The following is an 11919-nucleotide window of genomic DNA, read 5'->3' as shown; positions in this document are numbered from 1 at the left end:
AAATCAGGCCATCTCTGGCAGGACCCAGGACACTCTGATGGGCAGCATTTGCTCCAGAGATCTCCTCATTGTCTTTGCCATTGGCTTTGTCAGGCTGACACTGGGGTCGGGATCATCTTCTTTACAAGAGAGTGCTTTGTTTGTTTGCCTAAACTGTTAGCTATGCAAATAAATATTTTGATTGTTAATTTGGGAGATGAGAATTATTTGATGACTGTCTTGAAGTAAGTGTAGCCTTATTATAAGGAGGAGGAGGATTAATTTTTTCCCCATTGTTATTGCTGATATGATGAGGAAAAGTACTTACACTGTATCCATGGTTAAAGATATGAAAGGATTTCATCCCTGGAATTAAGGGATATTGTGGGAACTCCCACATTGCAAATGTGACTAGGAGACATCAAGTTTCTTGTTTTCCACCTTTGAACCTGTGAAATATGAAATGATGTCATCACAGTGTCCACTGCCACCAATGGCTGTTGAATATGGCATTACGTTGACCAATTACTGCCTTCAGATAAGTGGTACATGCTGTGAATGTAGGTTCATCTCAGCCTCTGCTGAAGAATCACAGCATTAGCCTTACACTTACATCTTGCTGGGGAGATGAGACACAGGAAAATAAAGTTCTAGTAAAAGGCAGCTTATTCTTATATGTGACTCAGATTATAAGAGCAGAGAATGGCTCTAAAGGAGTCAGGAGTCAGAGCCAGAAGCCTAGAGGAACTGCGTGTACATAAAGTGATACGGTGATGACAAATGTGCCAGGTAGGTTTCTGTGTGGTTTCAGACCATAGAGGGCATAGGCCATTTCTACAAAGGAAGAAAACACTTATAAACACTTACTAAGCACCAAGCTCTATGCCAATCCCAGTACATGCATTTTCTCTCTCAATCCTCATGATAACTCTGATATACAGTTAGGAACATCGTCTCTGTTGGCAGTTGATAAAACTGAGACACAGAGTGGTAAAGTGACTTGCCTAAACTCACATAGTGAGCAGTTGTGGAGCAGGGACTACAAACTCAGGTTTTCAGTCTTCAAATTTCATTCCGGAAACATTAGTAATCACTTCCCAAAGGCAAAGCACAAATTAAGGTAGAAATTGCAGGGCTTAAAAGTAGGGAAATATATTCCCCTGTATCAAGCTCAATATGTAGGTATACTATAAATGTCTGTGAATGAATAGGCTGTTTTCAAGGAGTATATACTCTGATAGTGAAGAAAGACATGCATAAATAACTATAGTGTACTGAAGGCTATAGGTACTGATGGATCAGACTGGAGAAAATCTGAGGGGAGAGAAAGTTATCCTATAACCAGTGCAGAGAAATTGAGGTTTTTGAGCAAGAGAGTGACATGATGAAAGCTTATTACTGAAAACTTAATCTGCTGACCTTGTGCTACTTGTTTCCTTATTGTCAGCAACATTAAGCCACTTGGAACTCCAAGCAAGTTAGATCTGTGGTATAAAAAAAGGGGAGGAAATAGTTCTCCCTTTCATGTCCTGCTCACCCAAATTCTGTTAAATTGGTTTAGATTCTGCAACAATAAACTGGAGTAAGATCAGAAGCCTAAAATCTGAAGGCATGCTGATACTTCTGTCTAATCACTATTGTTACTAAGATTATAAGGAGCCACAGGACGTAAGGGTTTGTAATATTGTATGTTGCAAATATCTAAGAGAACTAGATAGGATAGAGGTTCATTCTTGTATGACTGTTTTAGAGTTATCCATTCATTCATTCAGTCTTTCATTCAGTGAATACAGTTGACCCTTGAACAACACGGAATTGAGCTGCGTGGGTCAACGTATATATGGATCTCCTTAATTTCAAGAGTAAATACTACAGTCCTACACAATCCAAGGTTGATTGAATTCACAGGTGTGGAACCACAGACAAGGAGGAATCATGCATGTGGAAGTTCTACATGGATTTTCAACTGCTTAGAGGGTCAGTGCTCCTAACCCCCTTGTTGTTCAAGAGTCAACTGTATTTGTTCATTGAGCACCACTGGGTACATGGTACTATTCTAGGTCTTGGGACATAGAGGTCCAATATAAGAAAAAGCACAACAAGACAAATTCCCTCATAAAATTTGCAAGTTCTTCAGACCATAAACATTTCAATGTGACTCTAAAGAAAATAAAACAGAGAAATGGGATGAAGAGTGACTGAGGATGGGGAGTAAGCACTTTAAAAAGGTCTCTCAGAGAAATCCTCTCTGACATCGCAGGAGCCTTAAGTAATGAACAAAGCCAGCCATTCAAAGAGCAGAGGGAAGAACATTCCAGGCAGAGGAAACAGCCAGGGCAAAGGCCCTGAGGTTGAAAGTCGAAGACGTAGCAAAAACTGTGGGCTTTTACCATTAGCCACATTCAGAACTTTGAAAAGTATATCTGAAATATTTCTGCAACCATTTTGTCAGAAAAACATTTTACCAATAATGCAACTATTTTCATTAAATTTGTTTTTAATAACCATTTAAAATTTTCCATCTGAAAAAAAATGGATATTTAAAAAATGAATTTGACTATAAACTGACAACAACAACAAAAATAAAGGTCATAGAGAATAAGGAGTTCAGAATATGGATGAAGGATTTCAGAAGATCACCTTGAGGAGGGGTGGTGGTGGCGAGGGTTGGAAACGAAAGGCTGAAAATCCAGTACTATTTATTAATTTAATAAATCTGTTGTGATGTCAGTGTAATCGAATGTTGCCACAAAATAATGGTCTCCTGCTGCTACATAAATGTTGAGGCCAGGCTCTGATGTTTATTTTCAAGACAGGAGACATTGATCCTTCACTAATAGGATATTACAAGTTTATTTCTATTATGCTAAGTAACAAAAGTTGATTTCATTGTTTGAATTGATGGATGTTGGTGTTGTCAGAGTTCAGAATGGTCCTGGGCTAGGAGGCCAAAAGGATGAGTGTGTTTTTTTTTTTTTTTCCTAATTAGGCATCTTTGGATTTCATTTTAATATAAAATCAATAAAGGAAAACTTTAGGGATACTTAGTCTCTAGGATCTTTCTTCTGATGCCCCAGAGATTGGGACAATTTGGCACAAGCTTGTTCTCCCCTGAGACCAAGAGATTCTAGAGCCAGACAGTGAGTGAGTTGGATGGGGGCCCCACCCAACTGGAAAGGCAACAGGAAAAGTGATGAGAGGAAAAGACAGCTACAACAATAGAAGGAGGAAGTGAAGCCAGAAAAACAAGAGAAGAAGGAAAAGTAACAGTGAACTACAATAATTTACCAGAAAAGGAAAACCGCACAAGGGGGAAAAAACACCCAAAGGGAACGGCAGTCTGCCGATTTACACGCAGGGGACAAGATTTTGATCATTTCCAGAGTTAGGGCACTTATTTACAGTGATCAGTGAATGCATGGCAATGGGATCCAGCGATCCAGGTCTCCCTTTTCCTAAGCAGAACGTGACTTAAAACAAAGACCTTGGTTTTTGAGTTTTTCTTCCATAGATCACGCAGCCACATAGGTTTGGGAAATGTGATTGACCAAAAGAGGAATAAATGAACAAGGGGAAAACTGGAACGAAGACATGAACTGACCAATTTAGACAGAGGAAGGAGAATACTCACCTCTTCTACATATCAAAAAAGAAATAACTCATGTCACATCATTTCTCCTTTTCACATCCTATAGGGAGCCAAAGGATTCACCTTACAATAGTCAAAATGGGAAGAAATGATGTACTTGATAAAGGACAAGGCTGTAATAAAGCCAAGTGTGGCTGATTGTGTTTCTGATTTTACTTAATCAAGAGCAGAGCGCTAAGAACAGAATTCATTGCTGCCTACAATGCTGAAGCAAGATCCCATAAGCCCTGTTCAAGTGGTCCCACCTGTATTTAATCCAACCGGAATTCATACAGAAGCCCTTCTAAAATCATGATACATGGAAGAGTAAATGTTAAGGGGCAGGGGAAGATGGAAGGATGCTTGTATCAGATTCCTGAGAGGGCCTGAAGAGATCAGCTGCCTATGTGAGAAATACACTCTTGTGTGAACTAGAAAATTTCACGAATAATAATACCTACCTCAGATGTTTGTGAAGAGCATTGCATGACTCTACATAAAGCATTTAGATGGTGCCTGGCACACTACAAGAGCTTGATCAATATCAGTGTTGTTCATCATAAGCCTATGGTGTGGCTTGTAAAAACAGAAATTCTTGCATGGCTGGAACCTATAACAGTGCCAGCAGTCAACCATATTTGACTTGCAAAATTAGTGGTTTCGTGTATTTCAATCTAATATGTTCCCATGAAACTTGCCTATTTCTCTCACCTTTTGTCCTTTTGTCAGGGATTAAGGAGAAAAGAAAGGAAAGGGGAAGAGAGCGGGAGGACAGGCTAAAAGAAGGAACAGGAAGGTGGTGGTTTATGAGGTAAAGCCCTTTGAAGAACTTGCACTGACTGGAAGCTGAGGTGATAAGATGTAGTCCTGTGCCTCACAACCCTTTAGTGAACTCTCTAGGTCTTCAGGAAATTCCGAGACATGGATGTGTCTCCATGTGCCACCAATGAAAATGCTCCTTTAAGATAAAGAAAATACCCAAACCATGGAATAGGCCTGACAGTTCCTAAAAGGACACAATGCTGAGGCAAAACCAAAGGAAGCAGTACAGGAAAGTTGGGGTACAGGAGTAACTCTTCCAGAGAGGTGAGAGAAAGTGCCTAGAGCTCAGTTCTTCCATGATCTCTCTTCTCCCTGGACTATCCACAGCTGTCATCAGAGTGAGCTCCTTGTCTGCCTCTCTCCTAGAAACTGGACCAGCCTCAAAGGCCAGGGCAAGTGAATATAGTATTTCTAAAGCCGCTAATTTCTGGGCACCTCAGCATCAAACACACCAAAAAGAAGAATCTTTCACAGAGCAGTATCCTTGGTCAAAACTCTCCTTAACCTAAAAACAAAAACAAAACAACTCTCTTCAACCTAGCAACAAACTTTAGCCCTAAGTAGCGTTCACAGGGTTGTAGACACTGATGACAGTTCTCCTCAAGGAACTAAAATCCCATGAGTATTAAAGGGTAGGAGGTAAGCTCAGTGTAGAAGTAGCAGACCATAAGACAAAAATGTATTTAATTTTCTTTTTTTTTCTTTTTTTGTCTTTTGATGGCGGCACCTGCGGCATATGGAGATTTCCAGGCTAGGGGTCTAATCAGTGTAGCCACCGGCCTACGCCACAGCCACAGCAATGCCAGATCCAAGCCACATCTTTGACCTACACCAAAGCTCATGGCAATGCCAGATCCTTAACCATTGAGCGAGGCCAGGGATTGAACCCGCAACCTCATGGTTCCTAGTCGGATTCATGTCCACTGAGCCACGACAGGAACTCCTATTTTAATTTTCTTAATGCTGGCCCCCAGTACCACAAACAACTTGGGGATTTGCCTTACAGTAGTCAATAGCTCAGTACCACATGGCAGCGGGATCCTTCTCTCCTCTGCCTTAAGAACTGAGGTCCAAGGAAAAAGACCTGAGTTTAGAAAGCTAATGATAACGAGGTTATAAAATAATTCATCTGATGAGGAAACTAATTTGTACACATATACTCTAAAGACGGTGATGCTAGCAGGTAGCAATAGCCACCACAGAATACTTACAAATCTTCAGGAACTTCCTGCAATATACACGATGGAGCCCAACCGGGTTCAAAGACTTTTTGAACACCACACAATAAAGGGCCCTTTATAACTTTAGCAAGTATACAATACCCTGATAAGATTGCTTATTCTATATGGCTTACAATTGGCAATGGCTATATTCAACACTTGTCTTAGATTTTTAATAATGTTCTTAAACTATTTCAAGATAAATAAAATACCGTAGTGGTATAATTTGTCATTTTCCTTTTTTGCCACACTTGGTTGAGAAGACCTAGTTATGTTGGAAAATTATGAAAACCAAATTTAGTGCTGTTTTTTTCCCTATGTTTCCATTTGCAACAGAAGGAAATGACACTGTATGGAATGCTGTACAACCTTTTGAGATTGGGGCTTTTGTCCACTCCAAGAGTGCAAAGACATGATACTGGCATAACCTTGGTAAATGAAAAACTATTGTGAAGATTTAAGAATGCACTAAAAAAATATAGTAATACTTTTGAATAAAAAACACTCATTGGCATACTTCCTATTACATAACTTTCAACATTTAATGACAAAAATCCAGTCAGTGAACACTGCAACACTTGGAATCTGTTTTGCAAAATGTTCTAAAGTGTGTGAAATTGCTATACATGGTAGCCTCGCATTTATTTTTTTCATTTTTATTCATCTTCAGCTAATGCACAAGGCTTTGTATGTTATTTTATTCCAAGTTAGTAAATTTCAAATTCTTGATAGTGTTAAAAAAGACTAGGCCCTCTAGAGATGGAATATTTAGAACTAGTAGCTCTGCACACTGTCTCTCCCAACCTGTTGGTAAGTGTTTATGAATATCTAAGTTGGGATTTTAAAAATCCCAGGCAACAGGGTAAGAAAACAGTCATTGCCTCAGCTTAACTGATGTTAAACCAATAGCAGTGTGTCAAATAATGTTAATTTGAGGCCCCACTTTGTTTATTGTTCTGGTATGAGAGACCACCAATACATAGTATTATGGTTGTAAAGACTCCGTTCATTCCCTTACTTTGGTACACGGCATGTGAACAGTTTGTGAATACGAGCATGCTGGTCTGTTTTGCTTGGGAGTGAAGTTTCATATGGTAGTTTGAGTGACAAACATCTCAGAGCTTGCTCACATTCCTCTGTGGAATAGTCACTTCTGAGAGAAAGAGGTGCGGCTTAGTGGTCTGGGAACAGGACTGTCAGCCAGGAACACAGAGTCCTCATCTAGGAACTAGTTCTATTTTCTTTATATACCAGATCATGCTAATGAATTTTTCCGGGACTCAGTTTACCCAGTTTTAAAAGCTTGTTAAGAAAATCTAATTAACTGGCCTATTTTGAGTATTAATGAATGGATATCTGTAAATGACTTGAAATGAAAAGTGATGTGAATGTAAGTAGGGTGATGTTATTTTCACAAACTAATTAGTTTTATAAAACAAATAAATAATAGAAGAGTGTCATCTTTTGGAAAAATTACCCCCCAAAGAAGAAAATTCATTTTCATGTTGAAGTAGTTCATTTTAATTTTTCTAAATAAATATTTTCTACTCTAAATGTTTTTCTTTTGTAAGTTAACATGTTAAGGATTTTATGTAATGCAAATAATTAAATTCATGATTAGCTTCCATTTAAACATAAAGAGGTAGTCTCTTTGTTCTACATAGCAAAGGGAAATCTTTTCTCAAGTTCCACGCACTGTAAGCATACGGACATTATTAACCTTAATGTTTTAGAGGAAAAAATTAGGATCAAAGAAATGTATAGTCAATCTAGAGCTTGCATAGGGTGGTGTAATAAACTGGCTGTTTAAACTGGCTGTTTAAAAATGATAAAGACTTCCAAGAATAAGATGCAGGTTCCAGAAAGAGAAAATTGTGCATATGCACCCAAACAAAACAGGAGGGAAAAAAGACCTAATGACTGAGTAATTGTGGGGTTCTATATCTGACAAATATAAAAAAATGAACCTTAAATGCAAATGCTTCATTCTGGTGATTCAGCTGGTCAGGATTCACCTACTCCAAATCCACCCCCCCCCGCCCAAATTAATCAGCCTCATATATGAGGTTAAAAAAACCCCAAACTTCTAAAAAATAAATTGATTCTTTACACTAGGAAGCTTTACATCTCCTATCTCTCCCCCTCCCCTTTCCCCCCTTTTAAAAATGAAAACAAACAAAACATGGATCTTCATTTCTGTGTCTGGGATCTCAAATTTGGCTCTGAATATGTGTTTCAAATCTCATTAATTACAGTATTGGCCCCATGAGATATGGTTGCTGATGCAAAGAACACTCTTTGTACTCAAAATAATTTGAACAAGGGCAAAGAAGCATTTTATGTACATGTGTAAACATTAAGAGAAAAAAAAAAACCGAGATGATGGTTCAGGTGGAAGCTGAGATATTTTAATGATAATTGATTTGATTACTTAAGCTGTGACGTTTCCAGGTATAGAAATAGTTATGTTTTCACTTAGTATATTTGTTGTATGATAACATTCTCGTAAAGGTAACTCTGACATTAACTTGGCAAGTTCTGAACTAAGACCTTTTAGCATTTTATTATTTCCAGATACTAAGACCAAATTGTTTTGAATTCCATATCCTACTGTGCAGATCTATAATTTATTTTTTTAAATATCAGAAAATATACCATTACCCCAAAGACACTTCTGTGTAACAAATCTGGGTAAAGACCAATCAAATGAATAAATTATAACAGTAGACAGCAAACAGCTTCTCTTGCTTTCTTCATTTTCTTTTCTCTTTAGGAAATATCAAATTAAACCATGGCTATTTGTGGTCTTGTACTATAAGAACACATGTGGTCATACATTTTCATCCTATTAACAAATTTGTTGGCTCAGTGGGTAGAAAGGAAAGTCCACTGTAAAGATGTCTTAATTCTTTAGATGGGGAGGATCACATTTAAAAATCTTGCTCTAAGAGAAGGTGCCCACTGGCTTTCTTTAAATGGATACTGAAAAGCAGAGTTCAACAGCCTTGAGTACCTTTAAGAATCACTTGGGGATTACAAAAAATACAGACACCTGGGTCCATTCCCCAAGGTTTCTGATTTAGTTAGTCTGGGGTGGGGTTCCAGATCTTGTATTTAAAAACAAATAAACCAAAACCAGAAAAAAAAAAAATTCACTTATGGCAATTCTAATGTGCTACGATTGAGAATCAGAGAGAATCTCAACACTAGTGCAAAAATAATTATCTAATTTGTTTTTAGATAATAGTAGAAAGCACACTCTTGATTTTAAATGGAAACCTCACCTTATGCCAGGTGTGGGCAGCAGCTGCCAAAGCGCTCTCCTTGACAGCATTCTCTAAGCAGCACCTTATAGGGAATGTTCTATGGGTGATGGAGCCTTGAGATGCTAATAATTTTCTGGGTTAAAGCCAATGGAAGTAGATAATCGAACAACAAATTACATAAGGCTAACCTGGAAGGTAAAGTCTATGAACAGTGGCAGACATAGACGTTTGAGCATTTTCAACAAAAGTTTATCAAAAGAGAGAGGTTATTACTCCTTTCAGTTCTTCAGACCCAGGGAATGCCCTGTCCTCACCACCAAATCACTGTAGGTCATCTGAGAAGAGAATTTTGAGTAAGAAATGGCAAATTACTTCTCTTGGAAATCAATCAACTTAAGCCAAGGTGACTTTTTTTTTTTCAGTTTCTTTATCTTTACTTCTTCTCTTGGCTAAATTTTCGTGCCTTCAATAAAGGTAAGTTTATTTTTCTTACATCTTACATCAATCAGTCCTCTAATGTTTTTGCCATCTTCTTTTGCTATCATATTCTGTGTATACTTCATTTAATCCTGTTTGTGTTACTCTTACCTATCTTTTTACATTTTACTTAATTTTTTTAATTTCCCTTAACCCTAGCAGGCCTTTTCTCTTCATTTCTCTGTTTTTGATTTATGTTTGGTTGCCAGAACCTTTTGTGATTTTCTGTCTCATTTTTACTAACTGCCCTTCCTTAACCTTCTGTTGATGTTTTATTCCTATCACTTGCTGTCAATACCCACACAAGCCCATTTCTTTCCATTCCATCTATCTCTGTATCTCCATATACATTTTTATGATCCTACTATAAAAGCTTTAAGGTGAATGTGAGGAATAGAAGGGTGCCTTTCCTCATTTGAATCCTATTTCCTCTCTCCTCCCATAGCTGTTCCATGTCTATTCGTCTTTTCCTGATGTTTTCCCCCATCTGACCCTCACCTGCACCCCCCCTTCCCCTGTCACTCCCCATTTGATGCCCATCTCTTCTTTTTAACCCCATTTGCACTCTCTCTGATTTTACATCCAAGGATCTCCACAAGATAAAGGATGGAGTTCTGTTGGGAAACAGGTTATGTGTGTTTTATAAACTTTTGTGCATTTACTAAAATGGGATTATGAGCTTGGATCCAGAAATATTCGGGCAGCCTTTTAGCTCTAGCAAAGCTTTGCACACCTTGAAGAACGGCTGGGGCCTATTCTCATAGACAAGGACAGGGAGGTCCTTAAAGGCTTCTAAGACCCTTTCCATTCCAAAGGTCAGGGTAAGTTGACATCAGTGACCAAGGCTGGAAAAGCAGGCACACCTGGGGCCCTTCTCTGCAGCACATCTGGCAGGGAAGCTGGTGAATGGTGCGCCGCGGGGCTCAGGTCTTAGGGGGACAGGATGGGGGCCACCGAGGCCCCATGAATCACAGGGCCATCTTTGGGAGGCAAGCTCATCTCTAAAGAGAGGAGGCAGGCCCGAGGCAGAGTGCTCCCCTGGGATGCAGGGCGCGGCTCAAGGGGCCAGGCGACGCCACCCCAGCGGCGCCAAGGGCCGGAGGCGCAGTCCCTCCCTGGCTCAGCCAGAAGGTCGAGCGCGTGTCTCCCTCGCCAGCCAGCCCTCTGGGAGCAGGGCGGGGGCGACACCCGGGGAGTGGGGCCGAGAGCGGCAGCGATCACCCCTGGGTTCCGGCGCGGGGGTCACAGACAGGAGAGGAGTGAGAGAAAGGGGCTGGTTGGGGGTCCCCGGGGCGGTTGGGTCGTAGGTCTGCCTGTGTGCTCAGCGGGCGCCCAGAAGTCTGGGGCCGCCACGGCTCCAGCTCCGCCGGCTAGTGCCGGAGACTCCAGGCCGCACTTTCCCCTCCTCCCGGCGCCTTCTCTCCAGTGAGGAGCCGAGCGCGGGCGGCGCGGGGGGAGGGGCGGCGACGGAGAGAACAGCCAGTTGTTTAAAATCCTTCTAGAGCAGTTTCTAATTCCCCCCTTGCGCCGGGGTTCGGAGGGGGGAGGGGGGAGAAGAGCGGGTGGAGGGAGGAGAGCGGAGAGGGAAGGAGGGAGGGAACCCGGGAGGGAGGGAAGGAGGGAGGAGACTGCCGCTTAGGCTGTGGCAGCCACCGCGCGCTTCGGCAGGCCGAAGGGAGGGGGAGGCCTGTCAGTCTCGCGCGTTGCCTGGGCGAAGGGGGCGGAGCCTTGGCGTGGGGCGGCCAATAGTGGGGGTGGCTGCGTGGGTCGCCATGGGGACGGGGCTGTTCCCGGGGAGGCTGTGATGGGTTGACAGGTGCGTGACAGTGGGAGCTGCTCTCGGCACAAGCATGTACGGCAAAGGCAAGAGTAACAGCAGCGCCGTCCCGTCCGACAGCCAGGCCCGGGAGAAGTAAGTGTCTCCGCTTCTCACCCACCTCCGCCTTCACACGCGCGCACACACACGCACTCGTACACTCTCTCTGAGGCACGCAGACACACAGACACTCTCCGCCCGGGGAGAACCGGGGGTGGGCTGGCAGGGGGAGGGGTACGCGAGGTGGGGGCATGCGATGAGGGGAGAGGCTGTTTCCCAGGAGGTGCTCTCGTGGGGCGGGCGGCCGTAGGGGGCTGCTGTCGGGAGGGAGCGAGTGTATTGGGGGCGGCGGCGCTGCTGGTGGCGAGGATGGAAACTTGTTTGGGTGATTGAGGGAAATAACCCGTGGGTTCACCTCCTCATAAAGTAACTTTAAAACTAGGGTCTGGGGCTGCGGGGACGGAGAGCCACTGGGGGTCGCGGGGCCGGCGGGAGGGGGCAGGTGCGTGGAGAAGGGCGCGCGAATGGAATGTGTGTTTGGAGGGGCCGGCGGGGGTCGGGGCGGGCACCGCGAGGGGCGCCGCGGCGGGGGCTCGGGCGCCGGGGCTCGGGCCCGGGTGCGCCGGCCGAAGACAGGGCGGAGGTACCGGGCGCGCGGCGGGCGGAAGCCGGGCGCGGAGCGGCCGAGCGGGGCCCCGCGGGGCGCGGAGA

General features: G+C 42.7%; 2 protein-coding genes across 16 annotated transcripts in view; both read left to right on the top strand.

The window, feature by feature from the left end:
- Window positions 1-8023, top strand: part of LOC110259416 (uncharacterized) — a 171559-nt gene extending 163536 nt beyond the window's left edge. Inside the window, exon 7 of the mRNA XM_085014001.1 lies at window positions 5986-8023. The gene's annotated coding sequence lies outside the window, so the exon portion shown is untranslated. The remainder of the gene's footprint in view (window positions 1-5985) is intronic.
- A 3151-nt stretch (window positions 8024-11174) lies between these two features.
- SSBP2 (single stranded DNA binding protein 2) overlaps window positions 11175-11919 on the top strand; it is a 312577-nt gene continuing 311832 nt past the window's right edge. For 12 of the 15 annotated variants that reach the window (XR_014838163.1, XM_085013959.1, XM_085013956.1 and 9 more), the window contains exon 1: window positions 11175-11304. Coding sequence is in view for 6 of the 15 variants with exons in the window: in XM_085013959.1 (XP_084870085.1) it covers window positions 11243-11304 (62 nt within the window). In the remaining 9 variants the exon portion in view is untranslated. Of the gene's footprint in view, window positions 11305-11333; window positions 11635-11919 lie in introns of those variants that run through there. The other 3 variants (XM_085013948.1, XM_085013952.1, XM_085013953.1) reach the window with 3 other exon arrangements.

The sequence above is a fragment of the Sus scrofa genome, chromosome 2 (assembly GCF_054392235.1).
Source record: "Sus scrofa isolate SSC_HxYL_T2T_F1_AM1 chromosome 2, Sscrofa_HxYL_maternal_Yorkshire_Landrace_v2.0, whole genome shotgun sequence".
Taxonomy (NCBI): domain Eukaryota; kingdom Metazoa; phylum Chordata; class Mammalia; order Artiodactyla; family Suidae; genus Sus; species Sus scrofa.
The sequence above is the reverse complement of the archived record's forward strand: the minus strand, read 5'-3'. Positions and strand labels throughout refer to the sequence as shown.